Below are 22,769 nucleotides of genomic sequence, written 5' to 3'. Positions count from 1 at the left end.
CTCCCCACATTATACGTGCTAATTATAATACCCCCTTTCTTCTTCCCCACCCTTATCCCTCCCTATCCTCCCATTCTCCCCAGTCTCTTTCCCTTTGGTAACTGTTAGTCCATTCCTGGGTTCTGTGATTCTGCTGCTGTTTTGTTCCTTCAGTTTTCCTTTGTTCTTATACTCCACAGATGAGTGAAATCATTTGGTATTTGTCTTTCTCTGCTTGGCTTATTTCACTGAGCATAATACACTCTAGCTCCATCCATGTTGTTGCAAATGGTAGGATTTGTTTTCTTCTTATGGCTGAATAATATTCCATTGTGTATATGTACCACATCTTCTTTATCCATTCATCTACTGATGGACACTTAGGTTGCTTCCATTTCTTGGCTATTGTAAATAGTGCTGTGATCAACATAGCGGTGCATCTGTCTTTTCCAAACTGGAGTGCTGCATTCTTAGGGTAAATTCCTAGAAGTGGAATTCCTGGGTCAAATGGTAAGTCTATTTTGAGCATTTTGAGGAACCTCCATACTGCTTTCCAGTGGTTGAACTAATTTACATTCCCACCAGCAGTGTAGGAGGGTTCCCCTTTCTCCACAACCTCACCAACATTTGTTGTTGGTCTTTTGGATGGTAGCCATACTTACTGGTGTGAGGTGATATCTCATTGTGATTTTAATTTGCATTTCTCTGATAAGTAGCGATGTGGAGCATCTTTCATGTCTGTTGGCCATCTGAATTTCTTCCTTGGAGAACTGTCTGTTCAGCTCCTCTGCCCATTTTTTAATTGGATTATTTGCTTTTTGTTTGTTGCGGTGTGTGAGCTCTTTATATATTTTGGATGTCAAGCCTTTATCAGATTTGTCATTTACAAATATATTCTCCCATACTGTAGGATACCTTTTTGTTCTATTGATGATGTCTTTTGCTGTACAGAAGCTTTTCAGCTTGATATAGTCCCAACTTGTTCATTTTTGCTTTTGTTTTCCTTGCCTGGGGAGATATGTTCATGAAGAAGTCACTAATGTTTATGTCCAAGAGATTTTTGCCTATGTTTCTTTCTAAGAGTTTTATGGTTTCATGACTTACATTCAGGTCTTTGATCCATTTTGAATTTACTTTTGTGTATGTGGTTAGACAGTGACCCAGTTTCATTCTCTTAAATGTACCTGTCCAGTTTTGCCAGCACCATCTGTTAAAGAGACTGTCATTTCCCCATTGTATGTCCATGGCTCCTTTATCGAACATTAATTGACCATATATGTTTGGGTTAATGTCTGGAGTCTCTAATCTGTTCCACTGATCTGTGGCTCTGTTCTTGTGCCAGTACCAAATTGTCTTGATTACTTTGGCTTTGTAATAGAGCTTGAAGTTGGGGAGTGAGATCTTTATTCTTCTTTCTCAAGATTGCTTTGGCTATTTGGGGTCTTTGGTGTTTCCATATGAATTTTTGAACTATTTGTTCCAGTTCGAAGAATGTTGTTGGTAATTTGATAGGGATTGCATCAAATCTGTATATTGCTTTGGGCAGGATGGCCATTTTGATGATATTAATTCTTCCTAGCCAAGAGCATGGAATGAGTTTCCATTTGTTAGTGTCTTCTTTAATTTCTCTTAAGAGTGTCTTATAGTTTTCAGGGTATAGGTCTTTCACTTCTTTGGTTAGGTTTATTCCTAGGTATTTTATTCTTTTTGATGCAGTTGTGAATGGAATTGTTTTCCTGATTTCTCTTTCTATTGGTTCATTGTTAGTGTATAGGAAAGCCACAGATTTCTGTGTGTTAATTTTGTATCCTGCAACTTTGCTGTATTCTGATATCAGTTCTAGTAGTTTTGGAGTGGAGTCTTTAGGGTTTTTATGTACAATATCATGTCATCTGCAAATAGTGACAGTTTAAGTTATTCTTTACCATTCTGGGTTTGTTGTATTTCTTCGTTTTGTCTAATTGCTGTGGCTAGGACCTCCAGTACTATGTTGAATAACAGTGGGAAGAGTGGGCATCCCTGTCTTGTTCTCAATCTCAGAGAGAAAGCTTTCAGCTTCTCACTGTTCAGTATGATGTTGGCTGTGGGTTTACCATACGTATATGGCCTTTATTATGTTGAGATACTTGCCCTGTATACCCATTTTGCTGAGAGTTTTTATCATGAATGGATGTTGAATTTTGTTGAATGCTTTTTCAGCATCTATGGAGATGATCATGTGGTTTTTGTCCTTCTTTTTGTTTATGTGGTGGATGATGTTGATAGATTTTTGAATGTTGTACCATTTCACTGCCTCCCACAGAAGTTGGGGCTTTGTGTTCTTGTCATTAGTTTCCATATATTCCTTAATCTCTATTTTAATTTGTTCATTGATCCATTGATTTTTTAGAAGCATGTTGTTAAGCCTTCATGTGTTTGTGAGCCTTTTTGTTTTCTTTGTACAATTTATTTCTAGTTTTATACCTGTGTGGTCTGAAAAGTTGGTTGGTAGAATTTCAATCTTTTGCAATTTACTGAGGCTGTTTGTGTGGTCTAGTATGTGGTCTATTCTGGAGAATGTTCCATGTGCACTTGAGAAGAATGTGTATCCTGTTGCTTTTGGATGTAGAGTTCTATAGATATCTGTTAGGTCCATCTGTTCTAGTGTGTTGTTCAGTGCCTCCATGTCCTTACTTATTTTCTGTCTGGTAGATCTATCCTTTGGGGTGAGTGGTGTGTTGAAGTCTTCTAAAATGAATGCATTGCATTCTATTTCCTCCTTTAGTTCTGTTAGTATTTGTTTCACATATGCTGGTGCTCCTGTGTTGGGTGCATATATATTTATAATGTTGGACTCTTGTTGGACTGAGCCCTTTATCATTATGTAATGCCCTTCTTTATCTCTTGTTACTTTCTTTGTTTTGAAGTCTATTTTGTCTGATACTAGTACTGCAACACCTGCTTTCTTTTCCCTGTTGTTTGCATGAAATACCTTTTTCCATCCTTTGACTTTTAGTCTGTGCATGTCTTTAGGTTTGAGGTGAGTGTCTTGTAAGCAGCATATAGATGGGTCTTGCTTTTTTATCCATTCTGTTACTCTGTGTCTTTTGATTGGTGCATTCAGTCCATTTACATTTAGGGTGACTTGGAAGATATGTACTTATTGCCATTGCAGGCTTTAGATTCATGGTTACCAAAGGTTCAGGGTTAGCTTCTTTAGTATCTTACTGTCTAACTTAACTCGCTTATTGAGCTGTTATAAACACTATCTGGTGATTCTTTACTTCTCTCCCTTCTTGTTCCTCCTCCTCCATTCTTTATATGTTGGTTGTTTTATTCTGTGCTCTTTTGTGTTCTCTTTAACTGCTTTTGTGGGTAGTTGATTTTATTTTTTGCCTTTAGTTAGTATTTGGTTGGTCTGCTTTCTTTGCTGAGATTTTATTTTCTCTGGTGACATCTGTTTACTCTTAGGAGTGCTCCTGTCTAGAACAGTCCCTCTAAAATACCCTGTAGAGGTGGTCTGTGGGGGGCAAATTCCCTCAACTTTTACTTGTCTGGGAATTGTTTAATCCCTCCTTCATTTTTAAATGATAATTGTGCTGGATACAGTGTTCTTTTTTCAAGGTCCTTCTTTTTCATTGCATTAAATATATCATGCCATTCTCTTCTGGCTTGTAAGGTTTCTGTTGAGAAGTCTGATGATAGCCTGATGGGTTTTCCTTTGTAGGTGACCTTTTTCCTCTCTCTAGCTGCCTTGAAGACTCTGTCCTTGTCCTTGATCTTTGCCATTTTAACTATTATGTGTCTTGGTGCTGTCCTCCTTGGGTCCCTTCTGTTGGGAGTTCTGTGTGCTTCCATAATCTGAGCAACTATTTCCTCCCCCAGTTTGGGGAAGTTCTCAGCAATTATTTCTTCAAAGACACTTTCTATCCCTTTTTCTCTCTCTTCTTCTTCTGGTACCCCTATAATGCGGATATTGTTCCTTTTGGATTGGTCACACAGTTCTCTTAATGTTGTTTCATTCCTGGAGATCCTTTTATCTCTCTCTGCGTCAGCTTCTATGCATTCCCGTTCTCTGGTTTCTATTTCATCAATGGCCTCTTGCATCTTATCCATTCTGCTTAGAAATCCTTCCAGAGATTGTTTCATTTCTGTAATCTCCCTCTGGACATCATCCCTAAGCTCTTGTATATTTCTCTGCAGCTCCATCAGCATGGTTATGACCTTTATTTTGAATTCTTTTTCAGGAAGACTGGTGAGGTCTATCTCCTTCTCAGGGGTTGACTCTGTGATTTTGGTCTGTCTCAAATTCTGCCTTTTAGTGCCTATAGAGATAGTTTGCGGAGCTGGCGCAAGTGATGGCTGGCAGAACGTTGTTTCTTGTTGGTTTGTGGCCTTCCTCTCCTGGGAGAACAGCGACCTCCAGCGGCTTGTGCTGGGCCGCTGCATGCAGACGGGGCTTCTGATTCTTTCCCAGCCGCTATGGAGTTCAGCTCTGCAGTTGCCGTGCGCGTGGCCTGCCTCAGGCTGCTGCTCTGATATGGCGAAGCCACGTTGGAGGGGAAACGGCCAGGAGGCTGTTTGTCTCCGTGATGGGCCTCTGAGGTGCACTGCTGCCAAGAGGGTTAGGGTGCCCAGAGTTCCCCGGGATTCCCAGCTGCTGGGCTAAATGTCCCAGGATGCTTCTGTCCAGCTGTGAGGTCCCTGTCCCTTTAAGACTTTCAAAAAGCACTTGCTTTTCTTTGTCCCCGGGGTGCCAGCTGTGGGCTGGCTATTAGCAGTCCTGGGCTCCCTCTCCCTCCCCGCTCTGACTCCTCTCGTCCTGCCGGGAGCTGGGGTGAGGGGCGCTTGGGTCCCACTGGGCCGCGGCTTGTATCTTGCCCTCTTCGTGAGACGCTAGGTTCTCGCAGGTGTGGATGTAGTCTGGCTGTTGTCCTGTGTCTTCTGGTCTCTCTTTTAGGAAGTGTTGTATTTGTTGTATTTTCAAAAATATATGTGGTTTTGGGAGGAGATTTTCACTGCTCTTCTCATGCTGCCATCTTGGCTCTGTCCCCCCCCCCATTGTTTTTTTTTTTAATATAATGTTTTTTATTAAGGTATTGATACACACTCTTATGAAGGTTGCACATGAAAAACAATGTGGTTTCTACTATCCCCCATATTATTGAGTCCCCCTCGCATACCTCATTGCAGTCATTGTCCATCAGTGTAGTAAGCTGCAATAGAGTCACCACTTGCCTTCTCTGTGCTACACTGTCTTCCCCATGATCCCCCCCCACCATGTGTACTAATCATAACACCCCTCAATCCCCTTCTCCCCTCCCTCCATACCTCCCCCACCCCTCCCCTTTGGTAACTGCTAGTCCCTTCTTGGAGTTTGTGAGTCTGCTGCTGTTTTGTTCCTTCAGTTTTGCTGACTGAGATAAACTTTTAAATAGTCTATGGCAAAATAAGAAAAACTAGGTCATTGTAACCCGTAAGTGTGTATTTGCCTTTACTTAAATTTATACAGGTCCTTGTTTTTAAGGACTGTGTTTTTTTAACTTTTAAAAAGTAAAATTTTAAAAATAGTTTTAGACTTACATCAATGTTGCAAAGATAATACAGAGAATTCCTGTACATTCCCCTCACCTGGTTTCTCTTAACATCCTACAGACATCATAAATTACTGTGCTGCATTTGCTGCACTAAAGAACTAATGTTAATGTGTTTTTATTAAACTCCATACTTTATTAGGATGTTAGTTTTTCACTAATAACTTTTTCTGGTTCAAAATCCCATCTGGGATAGCACATTACATTTAATCATCTGTTCTTGGTCTCCCCTGGGCTGTGACAGCTTCTCAGGATTTCTAGAAGAGCTGTCTTATAAATCTTAGATAGTTTTCCTTCCTCTCTTTTTGGTTAATATTCTTGCTTGGAAAAAATAAAAAGTTGGCAATTCTGTTTTTCCCAATCAAATTTTTTTTTACTGCTCGGTGAAATCCAGAACTTTGAGAACCAGTGCCTTTGGTCATCAGAAGTCAGTGTGATGACTATTAATACTTAGAGTCTACAAACTTCCTAATTACAAGAAAGACATACCAGTAATAAAAAAAAGTACCTGTAAAATTCAGGGTTAATTGAATCTTAAAGGGAATAACTGGTGATCTGATTTGTGACTGTAGTCTGAACTTCCATTAGAGATTTGAGTATATGCAGAAAGCCATGGGAAAAGGCAGTCAGTTTACACAGACTTCATGGGGCTTGATGAGTATATCAACTCATCACAAAGGTATTTCTTAGAATTACCAAAATAGACAATGTGTTAGCATATGATTTCAACTTTATTTTTCATTCAAATGGAAAAATTCACTCCATTTGAAATAAGGAGGGATCCTTTCCTCTTCTAAAGTTAATGTATTACACCTTGGCTCTTGATCAGTTTCTTTTTCTTCCTTGATTCAGTAATTTTTTTGTTTCCCATAACTTTTCTTCCTCTTTACCATATCCTTCATTTAAAACCTAAAAATATGCTTATGATTCACTTAACTTAAAAATCTTCACTTGATCCAACTTTTCAGGAATTAACCACTGCCCCTAGTTTTCCACCCTACTCTCTATACCCATTTAATCAATCCATTGCATGTCTTCTAACTTTATTCAAACTGTATTGGTACAAGCCACCAATGGTTTCTTAATTAGTAAATTCAGTAGTCTTTTTTTCAGTTCTCATCTTTCCTTGCAGCACACGAAATAATTCCCTTTTGCAACTTCTTCCCGTGTTTCTGCTACATCACTCGTTTTCCTTCCTCCCTGATGATCTTTCTGCTTTGCTTATTTCTTTTCTCCCACATGTATCTTAAATGATAGTCCTGAGAATTGTAACTCTTACCCTTATTCTCTTCTTCCTCTGTACATTCTCAATAGGCAGTCTCATACATATCTTTGACTTTAACCATCATCATTATGCTTGCTGGGTTCCAAACTCAAGTCCAGCCCTCTTTCCTAACCTCTCAACAAAATACCAGTTGTTTAATAGTTACCAGTGCTGGGTTTCCTATATTGAAACCAGAAAATAACTCCAAGATCTTAAAAATGGAGAGGAAATAGGAAATTTGATGATCTCTAAGATAAATAAACCCTCCCTAAAGTTTCATCAGTTCCAAGTGTGCAGGGACTAAGTCATATATTTCTTTTTATTGTCAGTGGTCCTTAGCGCACTACAAAGCACAAATAAAGTACTTAGTAAATACTCTTTGATTGGCTGCTAAAGTAAATTCTTTTCATTACATTCAAGAAGATACCAGAAAGCAAGAATTGCAGACCAGCAGTACAATTTTAATAGTCATTATGCAGGGTAAATGAACTAACTGCTTTGCTGGAAGAACAGAAAATAGGCTGAAAAAAATCTTTTTTTTTTTTTTAAAGAATTATGTCAGTTTAAACCAGTGTTGTTAAATAATCATTCTTCTGCCTAAGGTTTAGTTTTCATATTTTCTTAGCAATTGTTTAGGATTTTTTTAGTCCTTTTTATTTTAACCTTGTACATGTTTTATTTCTTCTGAAGCATGTTTCAGCATATAAAATTACTGAAACAGTTCTGTATCTTACTCCACCCTACTTTATTCTACCTTTTATTTCACTTCTAGTCTAAACTAAGTGGGATCCACTCAGCATCTCCGTTCTTTGTCTTCAGTATGTTTTAATGTTGTTATTCCTTAGAATTGTTTTACCTAATAAATTAGCCTGTTTAAATCTGTATGTGGAAATATTTGTTGTTTCCTGGTTTGAATGCTGACTACACTGCTTATGGTATAAGCAGCCGCTTCTAATGTAGGGGATTCTATTATAGACCCAAGATAGTGAATACTTGTAATATAATTTAAACTTTGGCCATCTAAGTACATAGTTGCTTTTCAGCTCTGTCAGACCCAGTGCCCCCTATTTCCAAAAAGTATTTTAACGTTTCTTACTTCTTATCCTGAAATAAAATGTAAATATATAACCTCCCTACAGAAAATAACTTATTTTAAAAGATCAACATTAAAACCTTAGTTGTCATACAAAGGAAAAAGTAATCATTTATAATAAACAGTACGTAAATTTCAGTATTTAAACTTTCACTCATACCTACATTAGAATAGTGAATAATTATGCTATAATCATAAATGCATGGCTACTAGTGCAGACTGAAAGCATAGTATATTGGTGACTCAAATTCAGGTAACATTTCCATTGGTGATACAATTTTCTGAAATAGTGACTGGCTCTTTATAAAGTTGTGATAAATCAAAGTATTATCTTCTTCCAGTTTACGTTAGTTGCATTCCTGAAAAACTCATAAGTCCATAAAAAATATTTTGTGTTTATATTTAAATAGGGACTTCATATCATTCTGAAGATGTTTTTACCAACATGAATATCAGGCAGGACATTTGAAAGTTGTCTGGTTCACAGGACATTTCTTTTGTTGGCAGGGCTTTTACAATGTGTTGCAGAATGTCAATTATCTCTGCCCCACTGATCCATCTATCCATCCATTAAATGCCAGTAGGCCCCTTAAGTCATTACGAGAATCAATACCGACCTTATTTCTGAAACAGTTCCTAGAAGTCTTCCTTCCTTCCCTTAGGCTCATTCACCAAAAGGAGTTTTGATTTAGTGGCATAGGATATCTTGGCTGTTATAGAGACCTATTACATAATAGTTCTCTCAATAAGAATAGGAAATCACACTTAAGCAACCAATCAGAAAATGGTAGGTGAATAGGAAAGCCTGTGGAGCAAAGTATATGGTCAGTTAGAAACATTATTTCAGTGAGAGTAGTATTTTGGTTGAATTGCTAGATGTAAATGCTTGGTATTGTACTTATAACAAGAACAGCATACAGTTTATATATAAGAGCAAGAGTGTTACAGATTTTGAGAAACATTACAATTATATATAATTATGGCAAGATGAAAGGTTAGGGTATCTAGATAGTGGAAAATGGGGCTGGTAGGAAGTGAGGGGAAATGGAGAAGGCCCAGAAATCTTTGAGAAACCTTGGTGGAAACTTTTTCCCCATCTATCTCTACTTTGGATACCACAGTTTAAATATTTTCTGATTTCATTCCTTATCCAGCCAGTGTTCAACTGGATAGGCAGATCAGAAAAATCAAAGTTAGGGTTCTTGGTTATATAAACTTTAAATTCTCCCATACTAAGACCTATGATTTTAAAATTTGATATAAACTGAAACAACCTCACACATTTATTTTTATCATAAATACCTCTGATTCCATACATGGAAATTACTAGTCTTAACAAAGGCATATTTATTATCATGGTTAAATTACAGCCAAATAGGTCTCTTCTAATCCAGAAAATCCATGGTAAAATCCCAAATGGCAGAAATTGGTGTTTTTAATTTCAGAAAATATATGTAATGTAAAATACACCATTTTAACCATTTTTAAGTGTTATTAAATTCTGTTCTGTGGCATTAACACTCACATTGTTGTGAAGCCGTTGTCTCCATCCGTTTCCTGCTTTTTCATCTTCCCAAACTGAAACTCTGTACCCATTAAACACTAACTCCCTATTCCCACACCTGGCAAACTATGAATTTGGCTACTCTTATTACTTATATAAGAAGAATCATACAATATTTGTCTTTTTGTGACAGGTTTATTTCACTTAGCATAATATCTTCAAGCTTTATTCATGTTGTAGCATATGGCAAAATTTATTTCCATTTTAACTGTGTACACCACATTTTGTTTATCCATTCATTTGTCAATGAACACTTGGGTTGCTTCCATCTTTTGGCTGTTGTGAATAATACTGCAATGAACATAGGTGTACAAATATCTGTTTGAGTCTCTGCTTTCACTTAACTTTTGAGTATATCCCCAAAAGTGGAATTGCTGGGTAATATATTCTATTTTTATTTATTTATTTATTTTTTATTTTTTATTTTGGTATCATTAATCTACAATTACATGAGGAACATTATATTATGTTTACTAGACTCCCACCATCACCAAGTCCCCCCCATATACCCCATTACAGTCTCTGTCCATCAGCGTAGTAAGATGCTACAGAGTCACTATTTGTCTTCTCTGTGTTGTACAGCCCTCCACGTGCCCCCTGCTCATTATACATGCTAATCATAATGCCCCCTTTATTTTTTTTCCCCGCCTTATCCCTCCCTTCCCAGCCATCCTCCCCAGTCCCTTTCTGTTCAGTAACTGTTAGTCCATTCTTGGGTTCTGTGACTCTGCTGCTGTTTTGCTCCTTCAGTTTTTTCTTTGTTCTTATACTCCACATACGAGTGAAATCATTTGATACTTGTCTTTCTCTGCCTGGCTTAATTCACTGAGCATAGTACCCTCTAGCTTCATCCATGTTGTTGCAAATGGTAGGATTTATTTTCCTCTTATGGCTGAATAATATTCCATTGTGTATATGTACCACATCTTCTTTATCCATTCATCTACTGATGGACACTTAGGTTGCTTCCAATTCTTGGCTATTGTAAATAGTGCTGCGATAAACATAGGGGGGCATATGTCTTTTTCAAACTGGGCTGCTGCATTCTTAGGGTAAATTCCTAGGAGTGGAATTCCTGGGTCAATATATTGTGTTTTATTTTTATGAGGAATTGCCATATTATTTCCACAGTGGCTGCATTTTACTTTACATTCCCACCAGCAGTGCACAAGGATTCCAACTGCTCCATATCCTTAACAATACTTAATGTTTTCTGTTTTTGTTTTTGTTTTTAATAATAACCAGCTAACATGTGTGAAGTGGTATCTCATGTGCTTTTGATTTGCATTCCCCTAATAGAAGTTTATTTCTCTGACATTTGCAAGTGAATCCCTACCAACTCTAAAGCTGTAATAAATGGCTTAGATAAAAATCAGAGAAATCAATACTGTTTTGAAATTTTATTTACTAGTTATTGCTGTATCCAGATTTTACCTCATTAAGAGATGTTAGGCGCTCTCTTTTAAAAATACCAAAACCTTTTTCTTTGACAAAAATAAAAACAAAAAACAAAATAAACAAACAAAAAAATTAGATAAATCCAGGAACACCACAATAAAAAGGTTTGTATTAGCCTCTTTTTCACTAGTAATGCTAGATTTCACTTTACAGAATCACTTTCAAAGTTTTTCTTTTCCTCTTAAATATCATTGAATTTACATTCAATTTGGTAGAAAATTTATTTTTAAAGATATACTAAAACCAAACTCAGGACCTGAAAATGAGAGAATTTAACCTAATTCAATAAAAATTCTTTAAGTAGCACGTGCTGTTGCATTTAAGAATCTTAGTCTGAAAGGAAAAATGGCTATACAGACTGGCAATCACAATTTAGCCTAACAGAACCTCTAATGGGAATGTGTAAAAGGTTAGGTGATTGTAGATAACAAATTTTTGTTTCTGGGGAGTGTGGGGTACCAGGTAAAGCTCCACAAGAATGAAATTCTTAAACTGAAGTTTGAAGGAGAGTAGGCCTTTGCTGGAGGTATAATGTGGGGGTGGAGTAGGGAATCAAGTTTGGGAAGTAATGCAGACCTGTCAGAGATGAGTTCCTATAGTAGTACAGCACTGACAGAAGAGTTAAGAATTTGGGGAGTCAAAGATCACTCTAAAGTTTATATCCAGCTGTTAGAGAGACAGTCCCAAACCACCCCTGCATTAAGCCAAAGTTCTTGGAAACCCAAACTGGTCTGATAGATGGCAAACTATCTTGAATACCAAAATGAAAATTATGTAACATGAAACAAAAAAGTTTAAATTATTGTGTTTGTTTATGTCATGAGCATTTTAAGTTATTCTCTATCAAACCTTGCTTTGGTCTGTTAACAGTGTAAGATCATCTTGACCTTACAGTACCATATAGGTATATTTTATTTAAAGGTATATTTTATTTAAAGTCAATGTCCAAGAAACAGTAATTTACCATTAAGTTGATAGATTTAGTAAAATATATTAAATCATTCTTTCCCAGAAGCATTGTATTTTTGCTAGATCATTTTCACATTCTTGTATATGTAGAACATATAGCCAACAAAAATCACTTCCTGTCATATAAAGCATATGAACTAAATAAAGCTTCTGTTCATTTAATAGTAATGTTATTGCAGTTTTTATTCTGAAGCTTTTTTTCTTGTTTTGGGGTTTTGTTTTGAAGCTTTATTCTTTATATTATGGAGGAAACACATCACATGTAAGAATGATAAGAGGCACAAATTTACTTTGATCACTGAGAACTCTAAAGATGTTTTCTTAGTTATGTAAAGAAGTGTGACAATAATTATAGGACTATAGTTTTAGTCTCAACTCTCTTATTTGTAGTGCTTGTATTTCTCATAAAATCTTTGAGATTTTAAGATAGTGCAGAGCCTGGTATATTTGGTATTAAGATGTAAAATGTTGTGATTTATTTCCAAGTACTGTTTTGTGCCAAAGACAAGCTTCTAAAATTATAAAGCTATTTGCTGGTTTGATTTCCCTACGTCTCATCAGTCTGTGGCTGCAAAAGGAGTCTGTTTGAGATTAATCCTGTGTGTTGTCAGTTCTTCTCCCAAGTGCCACCATGTGATTTTTCCACCTTAAACTTTTTTTTTGGTACCTTTGGCTTTAACATGTGCTCACAAAATCAGATAGAAAAGAGGTTTTGAATTTAATGCTTTTTTTAGAGCATGAGTTTTTATTTTAAAATAGTTTAAATTTTTTGTGCTTCGAAAGCCTATACTTTGTAGCAGGCACTAAAATAAAATCATAGTGGCTAGACTCTCAGTAATCTATCTCATTTGTTTTGCCCAGGACAAGATGAAATCAGAGAAGAAAAGAGCAGACAAACCTTAAGGTGTTGATGGTGTGGATGGGTAGTCTGGGATGACAACAAAAATGTGATATATGCCAAAGGCTTCTGAACCCTGACTTGTAGCCTTGACTTGGTAACTAGGGAGTTCATATTGTATTTCTTTCTCAGAGCCACAGAATTGCCAATAATGGTTGCTAGAAATATTATGAAACTATACTTAAACTTCACACTAACAGGTAGTTATGCGATTCATTTTGATAACAGATGTTTGTTTTGACTCAATTTTAACTTTAAAGTAGAGAAAGTAGAGGCATTACTGAAAAAAGATTCTCTTGTGTTGCTTTTAAAATACAGAGTATTAGATGATGAACTAATTATAAAAGCAGGACTTGAGGTAAGTGGCTTTGAGTTTCTTTACATCATGAATATCTGATGAAAACTATGCCCACTCTCATTTAAAAAATGCACATATATGCAAATTTGTATACAGTTTCAGAGAGTCTCAGACCTGAAATCCATTTATGGACCCTGCTCTCTTTCCTCATTTCTGGACAGTTTTATTCTTTTATTTTTATTTAGTTCGTGGCTGGTTATAATTTGTTGCAGAGGTGATGCTAATGAACTGAAGTTACAGGTTTAGTTTCCATAAGAACATTTAGCTATATTTATACTACAGTCACAAATACAAATTTAACTATTTTGCATGTGAAAAAATACACCCACATGTATATGCATACCACTGTTTATAACATGATTGGATGAAATTGTATGAATTAATCACAACTGAAAATACAACTTAAAATGCATTAGTGGATGTTATAGCATCTTTGGAAATAAAAAATTATTCTTTTGGAATTGCCATCTTATTTTAAATTATGGTATCTTGGTGATGGTGAGTTTAAAACTCAGTTTAACTGGAAGTTGATTTTATTTTTGGAGCATTTCAATATAACCCCTTGAAATAACTGTAGAAATTCGCAAACTTTAGTATGTGATCACTGGTACATCCAGTATAGGTGAATGGAAAATGATGAGCATTTACTTCCTGAAAAGTGCCTGCATTTATATGTATATTAATTTTAGTCATGAAGGAGATATTGCAATAGTATATATAAAACATATGTATATTGGGGGGGTTGTTTTCTATTTCTTAACTTTAAATGTACATAGTAATAAATTCCAGTGTTGGTGGAATTTAGCAAAAAATAAAATTCTGTATAAGTCTCAGTGTTGTCTTGACATCTTACAGATTTATATATTCTTTCAGACCCTCAAATTTACTTTCTTTTTCTTTAATTTATCCCAGAAGCTTAAGGCATGTTATGTTAACCTTGTTGGATGCTGAGTAAATACACTTCACACAGTCTGATGAATGTTCCAGTTAACTGTGTGCCTCTCTTGTAATTTTATGAACCTTATGGGGAAACTTCCTATGAACCTCCTTTGAGAAATACAGCTACAGACTATAGCAGTTAATTCAAACTGTTCATTGGAGCATGTTAGGATTTGCTTAAGTATATAATAAATCATCTAATCCTTCATGGCTTAACATAGTACTTAAACTCAGTAAATATATGTTGAATGAATAAATGGCATATATCTTTAAGATGATTGTGATATTTTTAGATCGAGCAAAGAGTTCCAACTCTGATTTTGAGCCTGGCTTTTCCACACATGAGTTATTACAGGGCACAGTTGTGAATTGTGTAAAGGAAAATAAATATGCATGCCACATTTTATCCTTGAAGAAACTGATTTTCAAATCAGACACATAATGGCACATTCACATCCATAAAATGTGGTTATCACTATAAATAGCATAAGCAAATAAAATTAACCTTCATGTTTTTTTAATGAGCATACAAATAAATTTAATTTACACAATCCTATACTAGACTAGCTGTTTCTAGGATCACAAACTAAAATTTTTAAGACCAATAATAATAACAGCAATTGAAAACCATACATACCACTGTTAGTATTCTGGTGTACTAAACAAGATATCCCTCTAAGTAATATGGGGATATTTAATGTATGTCTGTGCTTAATGAAATTTTACAGAGATGCTCAGCATTGAATGGTAGCCCATTACTTACTTGTTAGTAAGTTAATAAATTAGTGTCCTTTATATCAAAAAATGGATCATTGTAGTTTATGAGTATCAAGTTTTGTTGACCTTTTAATAACTTAGTAGTACTCGTAAGTAGCCCTGGACACCCATGGGAAAAAAGAAAGAAAATTTAAGAAATTTCTAATCTTTGCCTGTTAGGACAAAACAAAGGTCTTGCTTTTGGTTGTTGCTTTCAGTCTGTAAAGGCATTGCTGAGATATAACAAAGGACTGTTGAAGATTCACTTGCCACTCCAGGGAAAGAGAACAATACTATATGAAGATATACCAGTATTCTTGTGACCAGTGAAAACTTTTCTACTAGAGGTTGTTATTAAATGTATCTTGAGAGTCTTCTAAATTTGGGGCTAGGTATAATATATATCCATATTTCAGCGAGTCAATTGAAGTATAACTAGCACAAAGAGATGATTATATGGAATAAATCTGGGCAAACTCTGCCCTGTGCATTGGAAGTCCTCTGAGAACAAAACTCTTTGGAACTGAGTTGATCTGGGTATGGAAGAAATAAGATATAAATTTTTGTCATCAGATGTTGTAGGTGCTGCCTAGGCCATAGCTACACAGGCCTTCCATATCACTGAGTAGGAATCTGTGCTATGAAAAAGGCAAGGAGCTCCCAGGAATGAAGGGAGAAAAAGAAGTTTTGTCCCCAGATACTTCTGCAGGTCTTCTGTGTGACTTTTTTTCCTGTGGTAGCTGTTCTGACAGAGTACGGACAATTTTTCAGTAGCAGAGATTTTACCTAGTTAGTTTATATATGAAGCTAATGTACCTGTTTACCTGTGAAAGAAAAAAGCATATGACTTAACTCTGATAATAATTAAATAGATTGACTCTGTATGCAATTCAGGACCAGTAATAATATGTGTAATCTGCTCAATTGAAACCAGCAGGGAATAAAATTTATAATACAGGAAGTGTATATATGTTTATTATATAAATCATGCTATATTCACACACTGAAATATATAGTGATTAAAGAGAATGCAGCATTCAGACACATACTACAACATGGATGAATCTTGGAGACAATGAAATGAAATAAGCACAGGAGAAAAACCTCAACAGTAAAGAATCATAACTAACTTGTTGACCATTACTTTTTCTTTCATTTGGTCTTAGGGTTTTGACCCACCACATCAAAGTGACACAAGAACTATTTATATAGCCAACAGGTTTCCTCAGAATGGCCTTTACACACCTCAGAAATTTATAGATAACCGGATAATTTCATCTAAGGTAAGAAATAACACTTCTGTTATTAAAACTGTGACATGTACCATTTTCTTTTGAAAAGTGATTTGTATTGTTCTAGTATACATTTATATCCTTAAATTCAAGGAAATGGTGGTGATAGATTTATTTTAACCAAAACTATAAACTGTAAAATAAAAGGAGTTGTGGATTAAAGATGGCAGCATGAGAGGTGAGACAGAGACCTCTTCCTAAAACCACATATAATACGAAAATAAAATATAATTACTACAACTAATCTTGAAAGGGCAACAGGAAATAAGGCTGCATCAGACTGCATACACCTGAAGAACAGAGCAGACCTCATGGAACAGGGTAACATACCAAAGCTGTGGCCCAGTGGGGCCCAAGCCCTTCCCCCACCCCAGCTCACTGGTAGGAGGAAGAGAAATGGAGCAGGGAGGGAGTGGAGGCCTGGGACTGCTGAACACAGCCCTGGAGATGTGCTCTGGGAGCAAAACCTACATTGCATGGTGCTCTGCTGATTACTGGGGTTGAAAAGCTAAGACAGGTGGAATACCTGGAGAGATGGAGATACCAGCTGCTTGTGGAAAACATGGATTTATATCCGGCTGATCTGGGCAGGCAGTCTGAAAGATTTCCTAAAAATGAGAGGCCTGCTAAAGGGGCAAGGATTGCACAGAGCTTACTGCTCAGGAGAAAGGACAGGTAGACAAAATTGTCCAGGTGCACTCTGCCCAGCTGGTTGAGAACTTAAACAATCTTCAGGTGCTCCATCCCCTGGCTGGCTATGCAGTTCCAAGGACCCCCACTGTGATATGTAGTCTGCTGTGTCTTCCTCCTGGCTATCCTGCACCTGGCTCAGGCTGATAAACCAGCAACCCATGCCGTGGCATCAGGCCAGCCAGAGGGAAGCCCCACATATGGCATCTACAAAGACAAAGCATAGAGGCTTACACCTGTGTGTTCAGCCCACTGGTTCCGGCAGTGGAAACAGGCATACCAGCCAGGAAGCAGGAAACAGCTCTTTCCTCCTCCCAGACACCAGCACCACTCCCCTGAGACCCCCAACATCACTCCAGGGTCTGAGCAACTCCAGAGAGTAGAGCTTTTGAGTGCTAGAGGGTGCCACATACAAATATGAAACTTAAAAGGAACCTGGTTTAGAACAAAATCTCAACACCAGAGAAAGGATCAAGTGAGACTGAATGAATAAATCTTCCTGGAAGAAATTTCAAAATAAAAATCATAAACATCCTCATGGAGGTACAGAAAAACATTCAAGAACTCAGGAATGAATCAAGGATGGAGATCCAATCGTTGAAGAGCACAATGGAGGGTATTAAAAGCAGGTTAGATATGGTGGAGGAGACAATAAATGAAATAGAAATTGGGAAAGAGGAATACAAAGAAGCTGATGCACAGAGAGAAAAAGGGATCTCTAAGAATGAAAGAATACTGAGAGAACTGGGTGACCAATCCAAATGGAACGATATTCATATGATAGGGGTACCAGAAGAAGAAGACATAAAAGAAATGATAGAAAGTGTCTTTGAGGAAGTAATTGCTGAAAACTTCCCCTATCTGGGGAAGGAGGTAGTCTCTAAGGTCATGGAGGTGCACAGATCTCCCAACACAAGAAACCCAAGGAGGATAACACCAAAACGTATAATAATTAAAATGGCAAAGATCAAGAATAAGGACAGACTATTAAAAGCAGCCAGAGAGAGAAATAAGATCACATACAAAGGAAAATCCATCAGGCTATCATCAGACGTCGCAGCAGAAACCTTACAGGCCAGAAGGGAGTGGCATGATATATTTAATGCAATGAAGCAGAAGGGCCTCCAACCAAGAATACTTTATCTGGAAAGATTATCATTTAAATTTGAAGGCGGGATTAAACAATTTCCAGATAAGCAAAAGCTGAGAGAATTTACCTCCCACAAACCATCTCTACAGTCTATTTTGGAGGGACTACTATAGATGGAAGTGTTCCTAAGGTTAAATAGCTGTCACCAGAGATAATAAAAAGGGATAGACAAAGAGTACAGAATATGATACCTAATATACACAGAAAGGAGGAGAAAGAAAAGGGAGGGGGCAAGAACCTTTAGATTGTGTTTGTAATAGAATACTAAGTGAGTTAAGTTACACTCTTAGATAGTAAAAAAGTTACCCTTGAACCTTTGGTAACCACTAATCTAAAGCCTGCAATAGCAATAAGTACAGACCTATCAACAATCACCCTAAATATTAATGGTCTGAATGTACCAATCAAAGTCATAGAGTCATTTGAATGGATAAAAAAACAATATCCAACTATATGCTGCCTACAATAATTCACTTCAAACCCAAAGTGACAAGAGACAAAGGGCATTATGTAATAATAAAGGGATCAATCCAACAAGAGCATATAACCATTATAAATATCTATGCACCCAACACAGGAGCACCTATATATGTGAAACAAATACTAACAGAATTAAAGGGGAAAATAGAATGCAATGCATTCATTTTAGGAGACTGCAACACACCACTCACTCCAAAGGACAGAACAACCAGACAGAAAATAAGGACATAGAGGCATTGAACAACACATTACAACAGGTGTACTTAACAGACATCTACGCAACTCTGCACCCAAGACCACATACTAGGCCACAAAAAAGAGCCTCAGTAAATTAAAAAAGATTGAAATTCTACCAACCAACTTCTCACATCACAGAGGTATAAAACTAGAAATAAGTTATACAAAGAAAACAAAAAGGCTCACAAACACATGGAGTTGTAACAACATGCTCCCAAATAATCAATGGATCAATGACCAAATTAAAACAGAGATCAAGCAATATATGGAGGCAAATGAATACAACAGCACAACACCCCAACTTCTGTGGGACACAGCAAAGTTTTCAGAGTTAACTTTATAGCAATTCAGGCCCATTTAAAGAAGGGAGAACAATTCCAAATGAATAGTCTAAATTCACAATGATTGAAACTGGAAAAAGAAGAATAAATGAAGCCCCAAGTCAGCTGAAGGAGGGACATAGTAAAGATCAGAGAAGAAATAAATACAATTGAGAAGAATAGAACAATAGAAAAAAATTAATGTAACCAAGAGCTGGTTCTTTGAGTAAATGAACAAAATAGATAAACCCCTGGCCAGACTTACTAAGATAAAAAGAGAATCTACACTCATAAACAGAATCAGAAATGAGAAAAGAAAAATCACAATGGACACCACAGAAATACAAAGAATTATTAGAGAATACTGTGAAAATCTATATGCTAACAAACTGGATAACCTAGAAGAAATGGACAACTTCCTAGAAAAATACAGCCTTCCAAGACTGACCAAGGAAGAAACAGAAAAATCTAAACAGACCAATTACCAGCAATGAAATTGAATCGGTAATCAAGAACCTACCCATGAAAAAATTCCTGGTCCAGATGAATTTACCACTTAATTTAATCAGACATTTAAGAGAAGACATAATACCCATTCTCCTTAAAGTTTTCCAAAAAGTGGTGGTGGGGGGGAATACTCCCAAACTCATTCAACGAAGCCAGCATCACTATAATACCAAAACCAGGCAAAGACACCACAAAGAAGAAAATTACAGACCAATATCCCTGATGAACATAGATGCAAAAATACTCAACAAAGTATTAGCAAACCGAATTCAAAAATACATCAAGGGGATCATACATCCTGACCAAGTGGGATTCATCTCACAGATGCAAGGATGGTACAACATTCGAAAATCCATGAACATCATCCACCATATCAACAAAAAGTTGAAAAAACAAATGATTATTTCCATAGGTGCTGAAAAACCATTTGACAAAATTCAACATCCACTCATGATAAAAGCTCTCAACAAAATGGGTATAGAGGGCAAGTACCTCAACATAACAAAGGCCGTATATGACAAACCCACAGCCAACATCATACTTAACAGTGAGAAGGTGAGAGCTTTTCCTCTTAAGATCGGGAACAAGACAAGGATGCCCACTCTCACTGCTTTTATTCAACATAGTACTGGAGGTCCTAGCCATGGCACTCAGACAACACAAATAAAAGGCCTCCAGATTGCTAAGGAAGAAGTCACACTGTCACTGTTTGCAAATGACATGATATTGTACATAAAAAACCCTAAAGAATCCACTCCAAAACTACTAGAACTAATACCTGAATTCAACAAAGTTGCAGGATACAAAATTATTACACAGAAGTCTATTGCATTCCTCTACACTAATAACGACCTTACAGAAAGAGAAAACAGGAAAACAATTCCATTCACAATTGCATCAAAAAGAATAAAATACCTTGGAATAAACCTGACCTAGGAAGTGAAAGACCTATACCCTGAAAACTAGAAGACACTCTTAAGAGAAATTAAAGAGGACACTAGTAAGTAGAAATTCATCCCATGCTCTTGGATTGGAAGAAAATATTGTCAAAATGGCCCTCCTACCTAAAGCAAGATTCAGTGCAATCCCTGTCAAAATACTGGCAGCATTCTTCAATGAACCGGAACAAATAGTTTTAAAATTCATATGGAAACACAAAAGACCCCGAATAGCCAAAGCAATCCTGAGAGGGAAGAATAAAGCAGGGGGAGTTACGCTCCATGACTTCCAAGCTCTAGTACAAAGCCACAGTAATCAAGACAATTTGGTACTGGCACAAGAACAGACCCATAGACCAGTGGAACAGAATAGAGAGTCCAGATATTTACCCAAGCATATATGGTCAATTAATATAAAGGAGCCAATGGATGTACAATGGTGAAATAAAAGTCTCTTCAACAGCTGGTGTTGGCAAAACTGGACAGCTGCATGTAAGGGAATGAAACTGGAATACTGTCTAACTCCATATACAAAAGTAAACTCAAAATGGATCAAAGGCCTGAATGTAAGTCATGAAACCATAAAACTCTTAGAAGAAAATATAGGGAAAACTCTTGAATATAGACATGAGCCACTTCTTCCTGAACATATCTCCATAGGCAAGGGAAACAAAAGCAAAAATGAACAAATGCAACTATATCAAACCAAAAAGCTTCTGTACAGCAAAGGACACTATCAGTAGAACAAAAAGGCATCCTACAGTATGGGAGAATATATTCATAAATGACAGATCCGGTAAGGGATTAAGATGCAAAATATATAAAGAGCTCATGCACCTCAACAAACAAAAAGCAAATAACCCATTTAAAAAATGGGCAAAGGATCTGAACAGACACTTCTCCAAAGAAGAAATTCAGATGGCCAACAGGCACACAAAAAGATGCTCCACATCACTAATCATCAGAGAAATGCAAATTAAAACCACAATGAGATGTGACCTCATACCAGTTAGGATGGCCACCATCCAAAAGACAACAACAACTTTTGGTGAGGATGTGTAGAAAGGGGAACCCTCCTACACTGCTTGTGGGAATGTAAATTAGTTCAGCCTTTGTGGAAAGCAGTATGGAGGTCCCTCAAAGAACTCAAAATAGAAATACCATTTGTCCCAGGAATTCCACTCCTAGGAATTTACGCTAAGAATGCAGGAGCCCAGTTTGAAAAAGAATATGTACCCCTATATTTATCGCAACACTATTTACAATAGCCAAGAAGTGGAAGCAACCTAAGTGTCCATCAGTAGATGAATGGGTAAAGAAGATGGGGTACATATACACAATGGAATATTATTCAGCTATAAGAAGAAAACAAATCCTACCATTCGCAACAACATGTATGGAGCTAGAGGGTATTATGCTCACTAAAATAAGTCAGGCAGAGAAAGACAAGTATCAAATGATTTCACTCATCTGTGGAGTATAAGAACAAACTGAAGGAACAAAACAGCAGCAGACTCACAGAACCCAAGAATGGACTAATAGTTACCAAAGCGAAAGGGACTGGGGAGGATGAGTGGGAAGGGGGGGATAAGAGGAAAAAGGGGCATTACGATTAGCACACATACTATAGGGGGAGTCGCACAGGGAAGGCAGTTTAGCACAGAGAAGACTAATAGTGACTCTATAGCATCTTACTACGCTGATGGACAGTGACTGTAATGGGGTATGTGGTGGGGACTTGATAATGGGGTAAATCTAGTAACCACAGTGTTGCTCATGTAAGTGTATATTAATTATACCATAATAAAAACAAAAGAAAGAAAAAAAAAGGAAAAGTAAGAGGAGTTGCCAGTTGTTAATATCAGGTAGCTAACTTGCCAGAAATTATCCTTAGTTGCAATTAAACTGAAGAACTAACATATATATACTATTTGCCATGCACTATGTTAGGTACTTCTTACATCATTTAATCATTACAACCATCAATCCTTACAATCCAAATAGCTTTTACAAAGTTTTATACTCATCTTATATCCATTTTTTCAGTTGAAATCCTGGGAAATAATTTACCCAGGTTGCACACAAGTAAGTGATGAAAGTGGACTTTAACTCAGTGGTGTGACTTTAAAGCGTGACTTCCTCCAACTTTATTACTCTTCTGTAAACGTCTTACAGTACCAGTGTACTGCTTCACTTATATATTCTTCAGTTTTTCTTTTTTATGGCATTTTTAAGATGTCTCAGTTTGCTTTAGAACAAAATTGTGTAGTATTGTTGTCCAGTAGACTTGTCTCTCATGGTAAC

At 36.7% G+C, this 22,769-nt stretch overlaps 1 protein-coding gene across 5 annotated transcripts in view; it reads left to right on the top strand.

Moving 5' to 3' along the window:
• ATP11B (ATPase phospholipid transporting 11B (putative)) overlaps positions 1-22,769 on the top strand; it is a 135,023-nt gene that overhangs the window by 16,218 nt on the left and 96,036 nt on the right. For all 5 annotated transcript variants that reach the window (XM_073232005.1, XM_073232002.1, XM_073232003.1 and 2 more), the window contains exon 2: positions 16,018-16,134. In XM_073232005.1, coding sequence (XP_073088106.1) covers positions 16,018-16,134 — 117 coding nt within the window. The remainder of the gene's footprint in view (positions 1-16,017; positions 16,135-22,769) is intronic.

Source organism: Manis javanica, chromosome 3, assembly GCF_040802235.1.
Source record: "Manis javanica isolate MJ-LG chromosome 3, MJ_LKY, whole genome shotgun sequence".
NCBI lineage: Eukaryota > Metazoa > Chordata > Mammalia > Pholidota > Manidae > Manis > Manis javanica.
Note: the sequence above shows the minus strand (reverse complement) of the source record. Positions and strands in the feature narration are given on the sequence as shown.